Consider the following 21,281-nt stretch of genomic DNA (forward strand, 5'->3'; position numbering starts at 1 on the left):
TATACTATTTACCAGACGAAAACACACGCACGCAAATATATTATGTACAAATATATATATATATGTGTGTGTGTGTGGACCGATTTCGATTCGACATATGCACATTTTCGGGTCTCGCAATCATTTAGCATTAGTTAACACCGATTAAAAAACCATACGCAATTTCGTTTATTCCCGAATCACGACTATTATTATTATTATTATTGTTATTTGTTATTCATCTGGTGTGTTGTATTATACGAGTGCAGCAAGTGCGCAGCAGCAGCAGTATTTTGTTTTCCCCGTTATATTATAGCCGTGCGAACTACATTAAATATTAAAAAAAATATACGTATGATAATGTATACGACTCGACGATAAATACGTTTATTGTTATTATTCACCGCTTATATTATTTTGTCCGTCTGCAGAGATTTCGCGATGTAAAAAAGCAGATCGGGCTACGATTTTTAATATTTATTACATTATATACCTACCTACTTCCGAGCTCGTTGGGCGCGCACAACAACTGCGCGTCTATAACGTAACGGCACAGTATTCCGCGCGAGAGTCGATAGTATAATGTATCGTATAAATGTATAATGAGATTTAAGTTCACAGTGACCTTATCCGATTTCAATTTACGCCTTTAAATATAATTTAAATATATGCTTTACGCTGCAAGCCGCAGCTGTTGTTAACATATTAATATTACGAGAGCGTGCGGCGGCGGCGCTAACCCATTCCGCTGATACTGCAAAAATAATAACAAGCTGACGATAAGATCCAGAGATTCGTGAATCGTAATGATATCGTATTAATTTTTTTATTACTCTGTTGCACGGATTATTATTATTATTATTCAGCGTTTCGTTTATCGCTGCGCTTACACCTATACGCGGTTTCTTTTGAGTCACGTTTAACTCTAATGTATAATAATACCGCGAAGCACTACAGCCGGATCGATGCAGAAAAAACACTTATTTCTATTACGATAATATAACCTAACTATTATGCTCATCTAGTTTTTATTCGCGATTACTACACAATATCATAGACTGTCTCGTCGGTAATTAGAACTAAACGAATATTAAATAATTGCTATAAACGCGCTGCAGATAAAGCAGATAATTAGAACGCGTAGGCTTAATCAGCAGATATCGTAACTGCATAGTAGCTGATGTCTATATCGTATCGAGATTGATTGTGACAGACGTCTGAAAAAAATGAGTCTCGCGTGCAGTGATATCATCGCAGAGAAGTTGTTGTGATATTGTCTTTTTCGAAATACACATTTTACACCGCGCGTTCTTTGATGTTTAAAAGACATCGTTTCAACACCACATTTATTTGCGCCATTGTACATATAATTGCAGTAATTTGTCAACGAAGACGACTATTATAGCTAGTATTTGAAAAAAAAAAACACGACATATTTAAATATCAATTAATATGACGTATATAGAGTGTATACATCATTTACTGTATATATATAGAATAAAGTTAAATAAACACATAGTGCATTAAAACACGCATTCCTCAACTATGCACAATCTGACCGTTTACTATTATTATAGTCCACGGTCGCAGCTACCATATAGTGCATATAAAAATATATTGATTGCAATCGTAACGGATAGGCGAACGTTCGAACCGAAGTATAATAATTATTATATCATGTGACGTGTATGCGTTTTAATCGTTTTCCGTTTTATTATTATTATTTTTTTTTCTAGTTGGCAAGCGTCACACGAATAGTCAACAACTTATATGCACCGATGGCTGCAGTGTTTATGTATTTTTTTATATATATAATATATATATATATACACCAGTTCCTATAAGCTATATTATAGGTATATAATAATAATATATTAATATACGACCGCGAGTTCTACACCACTTTCTATTTCTCTTCGTTTCAGATGACCTGCTGACAAGACCGGTTAAACTTCATCGGGACGTATAGCTGGTACGCTATATTATAGTAATATATACACTGCACGAATATAATAAAATAATAATAACACAATATCTCGCGCAGTCACTAAAAAAAATCTTAATCATCATCGCTTTTCAAACCGACGATCGATTTTTATTTTATTTTACGATTTTAACACACAGAAAGCTATATTATAATGTACGCATGCAACAATGAGTGGTCGAGGCCAAAGCTCACTTGCAGAAAGTTCGCAATATTATATACTTTAGGTTTGCCATATATATTATAATACATAAACACACTTTCTACAGCTGCACGAAGAGGAAGGTTTTTTTATTCAACTATACAATATACCGACGAGAAATTACTTTTAGATTTATTGTAACAAAATATATAAGTACGAAATTTGCTAATATGGTATATGGATTGAAAATGTACGTAAATTCTGAACAGACGAATGTGTATTAATTGTACAGACTGACAAAAAAAAAAATTAAAAAAAAAAAATCAACTTACAAACAATGCGCGAGAAGTTTCTTGATCATTTCGTACCACGAGCGCTGCAAGGTGTTCTAACCGCGAACAGCGAACGCACTGCAGCAATATCAGTGTAGTCGTGTGTACGTGCGTGGTGTGTGCCCGTTAAAACGCGATAGGAGGAAAAAATATTTCAAAACTATTTAGCCATTGGTCCACTGATAAAAGACCATCAGCAACACTTGGGCGGATGTAGGCCGTGCGAACTGTATTATTATTATTATTACTACTATTATTATTAAATGTTTGCATACGTTTTATCGACTACCCGCGTGGTATTCGGCTGGCCGGTATTGTATTTTTGCTAACGATCAGATTTTTTTTTCCTATACACATATCGTAACGTTTTCGATAAATCCGTTTTGGAGTTCGCAAATACGTGTGCGCGTGTGTGTGTATACATTGCGATTGTGTCTGGGCGTGGGGACATTCCGTTCGGACCGTGAGAGAGCTGCTATATATTGTTTGCCATGGCGAAAAAAATACGATTTCCGGAAAACGAGATAGAGATAAAAATATAGTTCGATAAAAATTAATAATTATATTATATAGGTGTATATATAGCCGCCGCCGCCGCCGCGGTCGATTCTATATTTCTCTATATTATTTTATTCACGATAATCTACACGATTTTCTCAAGAAACGTTTTAATCGGTCAACGTCCTCTATACAATATTATTTCATATAGATGGAAAATCGCAAATTTTTTATTGCAATAATTGATAACGAGTATGTAGGTTTTTTTTTATTCTACTGTTTTAAATTCACAGCAAATCCTGAAACTCGTATTACTACGCATAATAATATTAAATATACTTGTAGTGGAACTTTCTACAATTTATACATATGTTATAATATGTATATAGAAACCAAATGGTGGTTGCATGAACTTTATTTATAACTTTTCCAAAGACAAAACTGTGTGTATGGCCATTGAGTATGATGCTATACTTTAAAGGGTTAGGTAAACGAATTAAGTTAACATTTTTAACAAACCGTACACCTAAGTGTATGTAAAAACGAAAGTATAATAATATAACATGCAGGTAGGTTTACACTTATACGTATATTTGTGATATAAAAACAATGTATAAGTATTACATTTATGTAAAAAACGTAAATTTTAAATTAATTCAATTTCAGAGCTGGTTAGGTTAGTAACTACCTACACTTAAACCGTATACTGACTGAATTATTCAACATCTCGATGTGCCCTCTATAATACTATAATATAAGACTGCATTCGTGAGATGACTCAGTTTTTATTTTGTATTCTTAAAGAAAACTAGTCAGTAAAAGTGTTGCCGACGGGTCAACGAACTCTAAATACGTGCAAATGAATTTACGATTAGGAAAACGATTTTGGTAGGTACTTAAAATAGTATAGTATATTATTCGTATGTATATGAAAAATAATCCTTAAAAAAAACCAACGTAATTAACGTATAGCTACGACTCTAGTGAATTCCGCAATAACGACAAAATTGCAGTTTTAACGAAACATAAATATTATACAAATAATATAATATACGTACATGTGTGGATTTTACGATCTGCCGTATAGTAGTTAAACGCGAAACGGCCGTCAGTTATATGACGTTATTATCGTAGTGCGGCGTACCTATACAACAGAAGCTTCGTTGGGTACTGTTAATAATATTATACCCAATATTATGATATGGACACGAACCGCGGTTACAAGATAACCGCGATGTATCTGCAGAGAAATGCGCGAACGATCGTCGTCCGAAAACGACGACAATAATATAATAATAGTACGACGGAATGTATAATATAATGAGAGTACGTCGGCGGTGGTGATCTCGCGAATTTTAATATTATATTATAACGCGAAAACCTGAAAACTCCGGCCGCCACCGCCGCACAGACGACCGACTAGCGCGTAACACAGTAATTCACAAATACACAATTAGTAATAATAATATGTTATAGGTAACTACTAATAAGCGTTGTACACATAACTACTACGCGTGTGAGTGTGTATTAACTGAATGTGCGCGTATGAGTCGAGTCCGCGTTTATCTGCATAAAATCCAGATCAATGACCTCCATAATATATTATAATATGATATTTATATATTTATTTGTATAAAAATATTATACACGTGCGTCGCCGTGAAGCAATAGTGTTCTGGTGCCGTATATGATATTATCATGCCAAAGTCCGCTCGCGAATATCAGTCATTAAAAAAAAAAAAGCTAGCAAATTCGCGGTTCCTGCTGCGCCGTGCCGTCGAAACGCAATATCTGCGACGTTCGTGCGTGTACAATAATATCGACAAAATTACCAGCGACGGTACACCGAATATTATAATATACGCGAGTGAAATATTATTATAACACATTATATTAATAATCATATAATTCATAATATTATTATTATGTCGGTGCAGTACGCACTGCGTTTTAATGAAAATCCGTTCGGGTAAAAAAAACTTGCTTGACGCGCGTACGGCCGCGGCTGTATTTTTACTTTATTTATTATTGTTATATATTATATTTCGTCGTCGTATTATATAGCGGGTACAGGTGAAATCGGACGGGGGAGACCGAGGGGGGGAAACGTAGCCGCCGCCGCTGCCGCTGCCGTTCACTAGGGCAATGGGTCCGGAATGCGGAGCAGCGCACGACGATTTATAATACACCTATGCAGCGTATATACACGCAGCGTATATTTATAATACTGGTGTTGTGCGTATCCTCGGCTGAAAAAAAAAACCGCACAACAAAACGCGAGTGGTTAGACGGATACGGAGGGAGAGAGAGAGAGAGACATACAGACTGACAGAAAGAAAGAAAACTAATAAATAATATGTATAATAATAATAATAATAATAAAAAAACAACAATAATAATAAAGGTGTGCGATGATAATATAATAATAATAATATGATCGTTGCGCGCGGGCAAGTAGGTCGCGCGGTAATTTTTTTCGCGACGAAGGAGAGGACCGTATAATATTATATGGTATTATAATAATAATAATATAATGTGTACATTATTATACGGCTATGAAGAGGGAAGGGGTTGATTAGAAGTGGAGGGGGTAGTGATGGAAGGGGGCGACTGGGAAACGGTCTGTCGGCGGAGGAGAGGGTGGCGTGGAGGAAACGGTGGCGGCGACGATCATAATCGGTCAGTGACTCCCGGGCTGCGACGGGGCCGGAGACGCTCGCGGAGGGATGTGTGCGTGGGGTGGTGCAGGGAAGGGGAGGGCCGCGCTTATACCAGATTTCCTTGTGCTGTATCCGCGCAAGTGCCATCACCTCCTCCACCAATGATACCTATACCTATACACCACCCACCTATTATATTATTTTGTGGTATAATTGCTGCTGGTATAAGCGTTAACAAAATATACCGTAACCGCGGCAGTGGTTGTTGTAACACAGTATTATATTATTACTATCATTATAATGATAATAAATAAAATAATATGTTACTCGAGCGTGTGTGTGACTTGTCGGCGGGGGCCTCTTTTGTTCGAATTATATTATTCCAAGTATAATATTATTATTATTATGTGGTACCTATATCTATATAAATTGCTGTCGGTGTTTTGGCCGACCGTTATTATTATTGCACAATCGCGGGCGCCCAGCACAATTATAGTATTAAGTAGGTGTCTATATACTATAACGAATATAACGTATCGCGATAATAATTACAATAATATTCGGCAATGGCTATGCAACAATGACCCCTCCCCCCCTCCGCCACCCACTGAAAGTCTCGCCGGCGTCGTATGTATTTAATAATAATATAACGTCGTGTAGACAGTCGTGTCGGCGGGGGTCAACGGCCGGCGACGGATCCGGCCGACGATCGCGTCTTGTCTCCGGGCGCGCGTTTTTGCCGGCGGAATCGACGCGCCACGACGTCCCTTCTTCCTCCCGCGGCGTGCAGCGTGGCGAACGAGAAGATCGTACAGCGGAGATCCTACTACAACACACTATGCGGGCCGGCGGGCGGGCGGATTTGCGGACGACAAGGACGCGGTGCGATTTTCCGGGCGCTGCAAGGACGGACACGCGACCGGGACGAGCCCGCGGTGTGCGCGCGTGTGTGTGTGTGCGTGTGTGTGTGTTTGGCGTGTACGCGCGCGGCGGGACGGGGCGGTGGCGGTGCTATAGGCGAAGCGGCGGCGGCGGCAGTTAGCGCGCGTACACACGAATCTGGGACATAGTTCAACGGCCGGCTAACCGCGGCGGAACAACAACTGGGCTATATACATATTATTGTTATTATTATTATTATGTACATGTACGTCTCGTTGGTTTTGTTTTTACCTTTTTCGCCTCATCGCGCTCGCGATCGAAATCATTATTCCACGCGCCTTGGTCTCGATCAAATATAACGCGATTCCCGTAGGTATGACAATATTAATAATAAGGTATATTATGAATATTATCACATTCGCAGTAGTACACCTGGTATACTATGGTATACAGACGCGTATTCTTTCGCGCCAGCCACCCCCGTAACCCATCGCGGGCTGGGCAGTAATCTGTGAAAATCGAAATTAACCGTTTCGACGAAGAGCGCGGGTTCGAGGAAATCCTCTCGCCGCCGCTGAGAAAACTTCGACGAGAGACAAGGACGACGCTCGCGAGTTTATATAGTCAGCTGGAGTTTATATAGTCAGCTGACGGGGGCGGCCGTTGCATCACGGAAACGCGACGGGGTGGTGGGGTTTACCGGGCGGCGCGGCGCTAGTGAAAGTTACCAGTGTAGCGACCCAGCGGCGGCCGGCCAACGACCTCTCCTCTCCACGAAATCGACCGTAACGGTTGTATATGTGTGGCAGTGTCCTCCACCTTATTATAATAATGATATATATATTTTGTATAGTAATTATTGTTAAAATATTATTTTTACGTGCACGCACGCATGTGTGATAATCTACATACATATTATTTTCTTACGTCCGCGGGTTGCGGGGAATTCACTGCATTATAGTATTATTAGTTTTTTTTATCGTCGAGACAGCCGACCCCTCACCGTCTCGGTCTTAAAAATAATGATGAAAAAACAAATAAAATCGATATGATATTATTATATTACGAAAATAATATATAATAATATTATAACACGCGTGCTGATGAGGCCGTCGACCCCGTGGCGGGACGACGATAATATAACATAGTTACGTAAATTCGTCGGAGTGACGCCGCCGTCGACTTCGCGGCGCGGTTCACGGGTCGCGCGAAAACGCGTGTATATTATAATTTATAATATTATTACTATACGAATGCCGATGATGATCGCGCGCGCCGTCTCCGGAACATGCGCGCACTGCAGCAACACCGTTTGATTTATTTTCGCGAGTCCGGGCGGCGGCCGAGTTATGCGCCGGCGAGACGGGGAGCGAAGAAGACGATAAGAAGACGGCGTGGAGAATAAAAATCGGGAGGGAGTGGACGATGTGAGGCGGCGGAGGTGGAAAAGAGGTGCGTGCCAAAAAAACGCTAGGCTCCGGGTACGTGTAGCGATACGACAAGACATTGTGTTCCGCGGTAATGTGGCACCGGGCCAGCGCAGCGGATCGCATCGCGCCGCGCGTTGTGCCAGATTCGAACGCGCGCGCGTACGCGTCCTGTTCCTTGCCATTCGAGATTTGTTGTAGTCGTCGTCGTTTATTATATTTTGTTTTTCTCTCTGTGTAATACATACGTGGTACCTATTATGTTTATAATGCACAGACTGCCGCGGCGCATCTCGTTCGTTGCGACGACCAAAATATTATGTTTTTCATTATTATATCATAATATTATATAATGTCATTTACATCATACTAAAATGCAATAAAATATAATATAAGCGCTCGGCTTGATTTGGTGGGGGGGGGGAGGATGTGGACGGGTAGACCCAACTCATCGTTTAAGCGTACCCCTCCCACGACACAACACAGTGTTATTTGTTTAAAGTGGTGCACAACATATTATAATATGTCCTAAATGCCGAAAATTTATAATATTGTAACGACAGTGATTTGCAGTACGTTCCATCGACGAATTACCGATTTGCGTAAACAAACACACACTTGTTATAGTAAGTGCTAGTTCATCATAGGTTATAGGCAACTGCAGTCAGCAGCACGTCGTGTAGTGGTTATGGGTGTATAATAATTATTATATAATGATGAGATCGGCGTAGCACTATAATTGAGCACTCAAACTTGGCATTGTATAGGGGGAATTAGGGCTCTCGCAGCGTGAAGTTAGCGGGAGGTTTATATAATCGCGGATAATCCACAGGGTAAGATATGGCGGGATATCCGGATATACTAATTTTTATTTTTGTATATTCTGAAAGCACTAATTGAATACTAAAAATTGGAACTTCAGCGGGAATCAGTGCTTTCCATGCTCCCGCTAACTTCACCAACATTGTGAAAACGCATATTATTATATATTGTATAGTTTCTTTTCAAGCGAAATCGATTTCGCGATAGCCACCACGACTTCCGCCTTTTTCCCGTTTCACACTCACATACCTATATGGGTTTTATTGCTATAAAATCATCATCTATCGATTATTCCAAATCGTGTAAATGTTTTACTAATTTGTAATATAATATTCACTCCTAATCCGGGGTTATATATGTGTATAGTATGTGTATACAATCGTTGTCATCAGCTCAAACCGGGAGGGGTTGGTACCAGTGACACCGAACTAAAATTAAATTGGGGGTGGCAAAAAATTATTCCCATTTCCCACCACATTTTGCCTATAGGGGGGTATACCCGCAGTTGGGTACCCACGGACCCCCACCCACCTAAAAAAAAAGGTTATACGTTATAGGCCCCTCTTGGGTTATAGGTTTCGTGCCACTATACATACTTCATATTACAGGTAGGCTGGCTTGAAGTAAAATATTTAGGATTTTTAAAAAATGTACAAATCACGTTTCAAAAATACGTTGGCGCGGCATAGGTATAGATTCAAGTATTATTCAATAATAAACCAAAACGCTAATCTAAATGTATTTTCCTAATTTACATGTCATATTAATATATTATAACGCAATAATTACCGAAAAACAGATGAAAGTTTAACTTTATATCCAGTCTTTGGTCTTTTCATGATCTCATTGTGGTCATGCACACAATTTTATAACGTGGTACCTATATCGCGGTATTATCAGTGTCATACTTTTCGGAATGTTTGAAAATGTGAAAATTAAAAAGATAACATTGGATCCATACTTACCTATGTTTTATGTAAGCGCGCGCAAAGTCATAAAACGACTCAGGCCGCACACTATAGGTACTACGCCACTGATAATAATTACAGCCACCCTTTATACGAGCCCCATGAATTATGTATGAGCTGCGTAGGTATACAATTTGTTTTCAAAATGTTGTAAATCCAATGATAGTGTTGTAGGTATATGTACCTATATATTATTATGTATTTATGTACATCAATGCCACAGTGGCCAATATTATTGTTGTCGCACACTGCTGCACTCGCACATATACGTACTATATATTAATATATTATACAGAATATAAATGAAAGTTGAAAATAATAAAATCGCGTTTTTCCTCAGGAATTTTTAGTTTCTTTCGTATAATATATATTTTATATCAATATATATATATATAAATCGATGTTGCAATGTTGCCGCGTGTTATATTATTATTATACGCGCGGCAGAGGTCGCTGGCCCGACTGCATTTTTCACATATTATTATTATAACGCATTATATTCGACGCGCGATTCGTGTCGTAGATAATAATATTATAATAATATCGTAATTATTATTTAAGTTTTTATAATCTACATTTGTGGCCCATACGAACGTTTTCGGTGCACAGTGTGCAGGATTAAACAATAAATAGAGCGTCGCTGTCGTCGCCGTCGTTGTCGCCGGAATAATAATTATTACCGAGCAGCCGGTACATAAATAAACTTTTACTAATTGACCTCGCGCATGGCACAGTTCATTATTTAATAGTTTCAAAACAAAACTCCATATTATTATTGTGTTCAAATCGCGACCGCCGAGCAGCGCGCGGTTATAGACAGGTGCCCGCGTATTACAACCTGAGAAATTGTACACTCGAATTTTTAAATTTTAAACAAAACATTTAATGAACAATTGGCTGTTTATCGAATTCGACGCGTGTACGAAGGACAATAAATTTTTTTTCAACTCGCACGTACTTGCTTATATTTTTTATTCAAATAAAAAGCACTACGCACCGCTGCGGTTTATCTAACTCACGTATATAATAGTATGACCTATCTTTATGATTCTACTGCAAACGTAGGATATTACTCATTTACGCACACGCAGTATAGATTTTTACGTATTTAAATGCAATCATCGTCAGTTGACCATATTATTATGGTTATAAAAATAATATAACTTTATGTAATCCGATAATTTGACGATTTCGTAATATTTTTCATAAATATAATAAAATATATTCGTACCTATATCCATAGAATATTTAATATAATGTGTATTTAAATACCTGTACCTATAGTAAATTAAGTTATATTTGTAACTTTGAAATATATCTCTGTATTCCAAAACCAAGTATATTTTATAATAAAATTTTAGTTTAGTAGGTTTAATATGATTTGTCAATTTAATTTTTGAATTATTGACCACTTTTTAAAACTTGTTAATGTGTGATATTTATACAACAAGCCCATAACATTTTTAACATCATAGTTTTTAAGTGTTTAATTTCTTCGAAATAACGTCATAACGATGCAATTCAGACTTTGAAAACAAAAACTTTGTATTCTTATATAATTTTTTGTACTACTTTTATTTTTATGTTTCGAAGAAAATTTTACTCCTGAAAATGTTGATAGGTATATATAAATATCAAACGTTATACTTACTTTTTATTAATTAAAACTTAATATCAAGTATCATTTAAAATGTAAGCGGAGAACTAAAGCAAGCATTTTGCAAAGTTCCGCCATACGCACTACTTTTTTTCATAAATTCTTTAAATATGCTTATAAATAATAGTCCGTTGGTTCAGTGTGAATTATATAAACTATGGATATAAAATATAAAAAATTCAAACAAACGTCAAAGTTAAAAAGAAGTTAAGGAACTAATAAAAGTCACTATGATAAAAATATGGACAGAAAATGATTGTGTCATGCGCGTAAACTAACAATAACACTCTTCAGAGTGTGTTGTATTAGATATAATAAATTCTATAGGTACAGTAATCATTCATTTTTACATAATACCATTTTTCAGTTCATGTAGAACTGGTAAACTTCGATATAATAAGATAAGAGGTATATAAGGTACTATTTATATTTGGGATTTTTATTGCTACAATTTTCATATACTTATAAAATTAATAGACTATAGGTAGGTAGCGTAAATAAGTTATATTATTTATGAGTACGTAAAATAAACATTTTACATCGACCAATAAAACGTTGAAACTTTACCACTTTATATTATGTATTTATTTATGTATACAGCCAAAAGTTTTCATTAATTAATTTATGAAAAGTTTTTGGAAGTATTTTTCAATACTTTTACAGCTTTTTATTTTTACTGCTGAACTCGAATACCGAAATAAAAGCTATAATTTTATTTACATTATCGTATAAAATCATAAATGAAAAATGTATATTGCTCTATTTCACGCCATTTGACTTTTTGATTAGTTAAAAAGAAATCGGAAACATTTATATCTGTATAGTAAAGCAGAAAAATTATGGTTTCCAAGAATTCAGAGATAATTTTAAAGTCTTCTTGAAAGGTTTTTAAATAAAGTTAATATTCGAGTCTTATAATAAGTCTTAGCCTAACATTAAGATATTATAAATTTATAAGGTTTCAATAACTTCGAGATTTCGTGTTATGAAATCACATTCAATTATTATTCGTCGTCTTCCATAAGTTTACAGACGAATCACAAATGATTGACTAGATACATTTTGAATAAATTAGCATATTTATTTGAAATGCAGTAGCTTGGTAAATACATTAAATTTCTGCTTCTGAAACTTTGAAGCTAATCGCACTTGAATTTAGAGCTTCCGTGTATCAGAATTCCGTTTTATACACAGGTATAATAAGTATTTAATGTTGTCGAAGTTTTTAATGTCAATTAATATGACTATATGAAAAATCTATTGAATACGCATATAATATAATATAATATAATATAATATAATATAATATAATATAATGTAATATAATATAATAGCAAATTATAAAATTGTGTTCATATTTAAATAATGTATTAGATAAATCGATCAATATACTGTGTAAGTGCTTTTATTACAGTATAATATATTAATATTAAAATTAAGAAATGTTTAATGAATCTATATAGTATATAGTGTTCCTATAGGTCACATTATGCATTGTAATGCGCATATACCTCTTAAAATATATATAATAGTTATATAAACATTTCAAGCGTATAAGAATTAATATTATAATTATGTCTGTGAAATTATAGTAATTAAACTAAGTGACACAAGCTCACGCATCGTTTTAATTTTTAATACTCCATTTTTTTATAATTAGTGCGTAATTAATAATTACGAGAAACTATGTACTACATAATATTCTATATGCTATACCTACTTAATTGCAGACAATAAATATTCAGTGCCTATCTAGGTACCTAATGCGTACAAATAATACACGTTTCCCCTGGTGAGACACAATATATGAAAAACGAAAATATATAGAGATGATATACTAGAGAATTTTCTACGGAAAAAAACGGTCAGTAACGTCCTTTTTACTGTATTCGCAGTACCTATAACTATCTCATACTAATATACAATTACTACAACGAAACTTATTAAATATGTGGTGTAGTAGTGTTCGAGTCGAGCTGTCCCTTAATATAATATAACGATCGGTATATACGAAGAAAACGAATAAAGTATACCATTATATACGCCATTATGCGAATATAAACCGTGAGTGATATTCGCGCTTTAATAAATTTCCTATATAAGTATATAGGATTTAATACTATATAATAATATAGTGCATATATTATTATATTATCGTCTATGAAGGTTGTAGCATAATAATTTTATATTTCTCCAGCGAAACCTACATGTTCCGATGTTCGTAATATATTGCGCATGATATTGTATATACTTAACGTCGCGTTAATATTACCCAAGGGATGACAGTGGGTGAATGACGCACAATACAGCGCTGATATTAATGTAATGATAACGTTAACGATAATATATTATTATTATTATTATGAACATTTTTCGACGAGAGAGCGAAATCACACGTTGACATATTATTATCTCTACTGAGGTGCAGTTTATAACGCGCACGTCTCGTACACACGTAATAAGTATTGTACATATTATAGGTGCTAAACTGCAGTAAATAGACATTTCTAAAATCAAAATAATCGTACGGAGATTACACGAAACTATAATACAAAACATATCGTATAACCTACGTATATATTTGTATAATATTGTCATTGTATACGCGTAATTATATATGAAACAATATTTGTTATGTTATATTATGGTATATATAGGTAAAAATTATATCATAATTTATATTTTATAGAGTTATAAGTGTTATAACATTCACAAACGTAGTATACCTGCGGATGCTATTACTATCGAGTTTTGCAAATAATATAGGTAATTATGTATACCTACGAAAGATATTCAATAATTCCTTATAAACTTAAGTACATATATTATTTTAAATATTTAGGTTACCGATAGTCAGGTAGGTACCAATACGCATAATTCAGGCTCCATACAGGAAGAGAAACTAATAAATTATAATGTATATATTATTATAATAGTATATGTACAGCTTGAGTGAGTCTCAGTGCACCGTCTCTAAACTAACGACATAGTGATAAATGATAATCATATTTTCATAACATCACGTCTAAATACAATTAATGCATTCGGTCGTGTATAATATTAAAGTATAATATATTATATTCTGGGCGATAGGGTTAAAATACAATTTTGTTTTAGGTCATAACCGTAAAAAAAAGACGAGTATGATCGAAGCGTATTTAGAATTTTTCTTTTGGTCAAAGTGCGGCCTCGTTTTACCATTTCGCATGGGCAAAAATATATAATATGTCATTAAGTACGAAAAGGACTTGCAGCGAAATAAATGATGCGCGCGCATTGGACGGCGGTATAATAAAGCAGCTGAATGTACGTATACAATACATATATATATATAAATACGCGCTTGAGTGGGTGGACCGGGCGGATTGATGTTGTCAGCAGCGGTTGTCGGTCGTTCGGTGGGTTGATGGGAGGGAAGGAGGGAACACCCGGCGGCGGCCAGTCCCGCGCCACTCTGCGAGCGGTGAGAAGGCGGAGCGCGAAAGCGATACGGTGACCTTGACCCACATCGCCGACGGGCCCTTCGTGTGCCGGTGCCGCCGCCGCCACTGCATCACCGGGCGTTAGGTGGCGGCGGCGGACGTTCAACTCGACCGGCACTCGGTGATGTGCGGCGCGCACGCGTGTCATCGGTTTTCACACGCCGTCCGCGTCCGTCTTTTCTAAAATTTTTTATTATAATAATATGTCGAGTGTATAGATACGTCATGTTATTAAATTCTTTTACCCGCACGTCCCCAGGTCTACGTCATATACAGATCTACACGGTATACATTAAGTATTACCTATTTAAATCGTCCTAAATCATCCAAATCTACTTCCGCATTGAATGCGTCGGTGTAAAATTTAAGATTTTAATTTTAATTTGCACTACTTGTGTCGTTAGTAATATACTAACATCTCATCAAATTACTAATAACATATTAACATTAGATTACCGATACACGTCTTGTTCTAGATGACAAGAGAAAAAATATAAGCTTCACGTTATACAATAATTTACTCCATTTGCGGGGTAGTTGCAGTAGTTTGCGAATCCTCTATAAAACTCATATTGTACTAAAATATTATATTACAGTAGAACTTCCATATAACGGTCACCGAAGGGACTGTAAATAATGACCGCTATTTAGAGGTAGGATAACACTAGGATAATACTCGACGGGACCAAAAAAATTGACCGTTACATAGAGGTGGCCGTCTTATAGAGGTGACCGTTAACGGAAGTTTTACTGTATGTGACGTGGAGACATTTGGTCATATCGTAAGCCTCAGCCCTCAATATTGTTCTCGCTCTTCGGGCATGTTGGTCAAAATCGTGGGCGAGGACTGAGTGGTCGAGGGCGTGAATTCGTGGACAAGATTGTTTTCTTCAAATTCGTTCTACACGCTAAAAGTAGGAGCTGAAAGGTGATCCAATACTATAATCATGAGATCCGCCGCAAAAGCGTCGAAACTAATGATACTGCAATATTATGCTACATATTATATCGATTTCAGGAGAGAGTAGTGAACGTGCGAGCGTGTTTAATATACTCGGAATCACTCGCGGATTAATGCTGCGGTCCGTCTCCATAATCGGTTTGCATCGAATTAATATTATAACATCGAACGATAGATACGGCGCTGGCGATTAGCGCTGCGGTGGACCGGCGACGGATCAGCTGCAACCGTCGTCCGTCGGGTGGGTCGGTGGGTCGTCGGTACCGCGCGAGTGTGGCGAGTTGGTGTACGCATATTATAGTGGGTTACGACGACAAAAGTTTTTCGGACGTATCCAAGGCGACGTCGGGTGGGCGTCGACTACCACGGCGGCGGCGCAACAGCGGACGAGCGGGAAGGGGGACGCCGCCGCGTGCATTGTACGCGCATTATATTATTATTATTATTATTATTATTGTATACAAGGCGCATATATAATATACCGGCGCGGTGCTGCTGCTGCTGCTGCTGCTGCTGCTGCTGCAGAGTCATACCCTGCCCCAACATTAGTCGCGTTGTCTAGTCCCGACCTTGACGATTCATCAAAACACATCCTGCCCCCCCTCCCCCCCCCCCCCCCTATTACTCCATCGTGTCAGCACACAATATAATAATAATAACATGCAATTTATACATATATATATATATATATATATTATAATGTACCTACGTACACACTTTGGCAGTTTGCTGTTATTATTGTCCCTATATATATATATATATATAATAGGTATATAATATTTATATTATATGCATACATACATTATAATATGTTTGTATCGGGACAAGGTGTTTTCATTTTAATTTCGTTTTCAAAAGGTTCGTATCCCCCTACATAATATATTATAGTATAGTGACGATAATAATAATCGTTTTTATTTAGGTGTGCGGTTATTTTATTGTTGCGTGTACTTTTGTGCATATTATAAGATACATTGCGAATTCAACGAGCACATATAGGTTATAATTTATAATAATATTACTATTGAGCATACGAGTGGCTGTCGACGAAGTAAAACGTATAAAAAGATGGCAATGACATGCTACTTTCCAACGTTTTTGTAGTGATTCTAATTTTATTTGGTTCTCAAAAATATTTCGATAAAAGGAAAATTTTGTTTAACGGAGATTCGTTACATGGAAATTTGACAGTATATAATTTTCATTCGAATTGATTATGGTATACCTATCAGTGCCTAGAGCATATTTTAGGCGAGGGGAGGGGTGAACGATAGAGGCGGTTTTTCCAATGAATTACTCGTTATTATAAAATGACTAATCCGGAAATGCCATCATATCCTGAAAATGCATAATAATTGTGTGTGAGTTGTGCGCTCGTTACTTGATCACCTCCCAGTTCCCACCCACTACCCATAATGATAACCTATACAACACGCTACTGATATTTCCATACTAATGTAAGTATAATATGTATTGTAAACTATAATACACAATGTCGTAGGTGTTTGCTTTCGGCGAACTACACTCTGCTGATTATAGAATATATTACTAAAGGTACCAGGCTCAAGCAGTCAATATAGCGAATACATAATATTATACACATCCTAACTCTGATACTTAATTATAATGGTATATAATGATATTAAATTTAAATATTTTTAATTGCAATTTATGATTATGTTCGTGTAATCTATACGCATTACGCAAGTGGCCACGGCGTGCAGTGGACACGAGCATTATCGTCGGAGGTTATCGTTTACACAGTTCGCGAGTTCGTTAAACCATGGCGGAGTGTTATCATCTGCCGCTGCATCGATGATAAATTGATACACATAAATATATAAATTTATATTTATGTATATACAACGAACGTCTTGCCAGTGACGCAGCCTACTGTGTGTGTGTGTGGGTCGCGGGGTCGTCGAAATTTCGCATCTCAAAGGTTACGGAGATCGCATCATCGATCGTATCAGTGTATGATAATTCTTGTGCAGAAATCTTCAACGAATCTGGACCGTACAATTTTGACAAATCCGTATGTTATAATATACAAGGTACTTCTCATATAATATCATACATGGCGGAATATTATATAATATATTGTATCCCTGTTCCGCGCGCGGCTATGATATAACATAAATATATTATACGCGCTGTATATAAATGTATAAACGATCTTCGGATGTTATTCGTTTTTATAATATTCCGCAATAGAGACTGCAGTATTTGAACAGATTTATTGCAATTTTGTGTCGTCGGTCGTTCAACCGATCGCATTAAATTTAAACGATTTTCGGCAGCCAGTTGACCCCCACGCTCGCCGCGGCATCAAATTGATGGCTGCTAATAAAATTTCGGCGTCGTGTCACTAATTTAAAAAAGATACCACGCGGGAACGATGGCCATAGTGCCAAGGGGGAATATTGGGTAATTAAAAAAAAAAAATTGTAGGAGAAGAATGAAAATAAAAATCATAATGAAAGAAGAAAAAAAAGAAATAAAAATGGCGGAAAGACCTTGAACCGGACATCGTCAAGGGCGCTGAATACATATACGATTTGCAAATGACGCTGTTTAAATACTATAGCGCGTTTCCCGAATGCCAAGTATATGCACATATATATACATATGTATTATAATATATATTTGAACGTATACGACTCTCGAGCGCGGCAAACGTCGAAAAAATCGAGATGTTAGTCAGTATAATAATATAACGCAATGTGTTATATATTATAAATAATATTTAAGCTCGTGTCGTACTGTCTTAGCGTGGGCAAAACGCGGACGCATTATATATTTATATGTATTTTAATAATTTATTGTTACCTATGTTTTTAGCTTCGTCAGGATTTTCAGCTGAACACGACAATCATATTATCGTGAAATAGCTAGGTGGCATTGCAAGTGACGTGCGACGTATATTTAAGTCAAACACCGAAATTACGTTTTTTCATCATACATTAATACCTAAGTGCAACCGTATAATATGTTCGTATGTATTTATGCAGGCTACAATATTCTGTTTTTTCTTTCGAATGAAAAATAGTTGTATATGTAATAGAAAGATAATTACAAGCGGTTAAAAAAATCTCGTCATCTGAAAATAGCACTATTAGTCATATTAATTAATAATAATATACTTCTATGTATATATATTATATTTATATATTACTTTTATAATACAGGTATATACCAGCCACCAGATATCATCAGACAGGTATGTACCAGCTGGTAGCCAACGGTGGTGGATTTGGGAGGGGGGGATGGCCCGCAGGTATTTTATCCCCTCCACCATCATATCACATGACAAATGTTTAAAATCTAGGTTTGAGTTACTCACTAATACGATGTATTATATTATATCGATGACTATTATATTATACTTGAGTGTTGTTGAATAATATTATTTCTTATAATTATTATGGTGTGGAACTCAATTTGTTTTTTCACACCGATTATTTTTAGTACGCAATTATCGTACTAAAAATGAGTATCTTACGTATCTTAGGTAGGTATCTACTAATTTAGCTTAGAACAGCGTTTTGTTTATTTTGTCGTATACGCCATTAAAGCGCGTATATTCACAATAGTGTGTACAATATAATATACCAGCTATATATTATCTTGTGTGTAAAAAATAATTATCCAGTAAAATATCTAAGAAACCTTGGAAAACATATTCGTACCTATTTATAACAGATTATAACTCGCAACTAAATATAAAATATAAAAATAACTTATGTTTAAAAATCCATGAGATAACAGGAGGAGGGTTTGGCATTTTTTTTTTTATTGAAAATCCAGATATTATGATTAAAATTAAAATCCTAAAGTATTCTTCTTTTGACTGAATATATTATAAAATTTAAAATAAAAATACTCAATCGATACTTTTATACGTGATATATAATATGTACCTACCTATATTGTTAGATATTCTCGAGATGGATTAATAATTTATGGTAAGAGCAGATGGAGGGGTTAAAGTTTCGATTAATTTTTCACCCGCTGAACTGAATTTTTATGGACATCCCTTATATAAAACAACTGTACGTGTGCGATAAGAAACTTATATAATTTAACGACGAGGGGCGATCGACGATCAGTCAAACCTCTCTTGCCTTAGTTTTTTTTTATCGATAGGTGAATACGTGTTTTATTATTACATTGTACATATTATACTATATATGTCATTGTATGTATAATGCATATGATTACCTCTAGCCCAAGTATAGACATACACCATAATATCAACAATATTATAATCATTGTTTTATTATCGAAATAATATATAATTATTATTATAAGTGTACGCATATTATACAGCATTGCATCTCATATTATACTATATCATATTGTATATTTGGAGAAAAAACAACAATTTACCACCGATGAACTATTTGTTCCGTAAAACAATACGGTGTCCGCGGAGAACCGACGAGAGGACGTGTGTGTAAAAAAACAATTCGTTGCCGGGCGTTTCGTCGACGTAGACGCGGTCGTCGTACAGGCGTTGGAGTGGTGAGGAAAAAGCCGATCGGCTCCGCGCGACGTTAAAATACGCATATTTTACAATATTCAGTATTGTATAATATCTTATTATTATTATTATTTATACCTTCCACGGGCAGGCAGTGGCTGCAGTTATCGCGAAACCGACGAAACACGTGAATAACATAACATGTAAATGTAAGTGTACAGAAATATCGTTTTTTTTTTTCAATAACCGAAAATCACGCGTTTTCCGGGGTCAAGACCGCGCGTGATGTGTATATATTGTTATTATGTTTTACTAATTATTATTGTGGTCGTTGTATTACAACATTATACCTACCTGCTACCTACAAACTAGTCTACTACGTTTCTGGTCGCATTCGACGCGCACAATTACGCCGCAGTAATTAACGGCAATTAGTACGTCCATTCAACACTCGGAGTTCGCGAGGAAAAATAAATATTAAATAATAATAAACGGACTAGGTAATAAAACATGATATAATGTTATAAACGCGTTTGTTACGTTTTGTTCTTCGCGATCATTGCGTAACACGGCTAAAAAACTACGTCCGTTTCGATACGGTTGACCGCTCAATTCCATCTCGCCCGCTCCAGGCGGCGCCGAACCGTCAGCCGCCACTACCCGAATCGCATTTTATGTCCATTTAATATTATTATTATGTTTGACAGTTATTGCTTATTAGTACCTATTATTAGTAAATAATTTACTTGACGCGATTTTTATTATTACTATATCTGCAGGTCAATTTGATATAATATGGTGGTTTACGCGATACCTGATATTGTATAGCTATTAGCTATATTATAATGTGTAGTATACTGTATACTGTATAGTCGTACCTATGTTGGCTATATACCCACATAATAATATTATTCTCGAGCTCATTATTCGTCGGCGTTTTCGTATCACAAACGACACACAAACGACACACGGTCGGCGTGTGCAGTATAGGTATATATATTTTT

At 36.1% G+C, this 21,281-nt stretch overlaps 1 protein-coding gene across 4 annotated transcripts in view; it reads right to left on the reverse strand.

The window, feature by feature from the left end:
- The window catches only part of LOC132946695 (uncharacterized), a 56,583-nt gene that overhangs the window by 6,909 nt on the left and 28,393 nt on the right, over positions 1–21,281 (reverse strand). The window contains exon 1 of one of the 4 annotated variants that reach the window (XM_061016754.1): positions 3,994–4,358. The exons of 1 other annotated variant lie outside the window; for it this stretch is intronic. In XM_061016754.1, the coding sequence (XP_060872737.1) occupies positions 3,994–3,995 (2 nt within the window). In that variant the 5' untranslated portion in view covers positions 3,996–4,358. Of the gene's footprint in view, positions 1–476; positions 558–2,437; positions 2,591–3,993; positions 4,359–21,281 lie in introns of those variants that run through there. 2 more of the 4 variants (XM_061016753.1, XM_061016755.1) reach the window with 2 other exon arrangements.

The sequence above is a fragment of the Metopolophium dirhodum genome, chromosome 6 (assembly GCF_019925205.1).
Source record: "Metopolophium dirhodum isolate CAU chromosome 6, ASM1992520v1, whole genome shotgun sequence".
NCBI lineage: Eukaryota > Metazoa > Arthropoda > Insecta > Hemiptera > Aphididae > Metopolophium > Metopolophium dirhodum.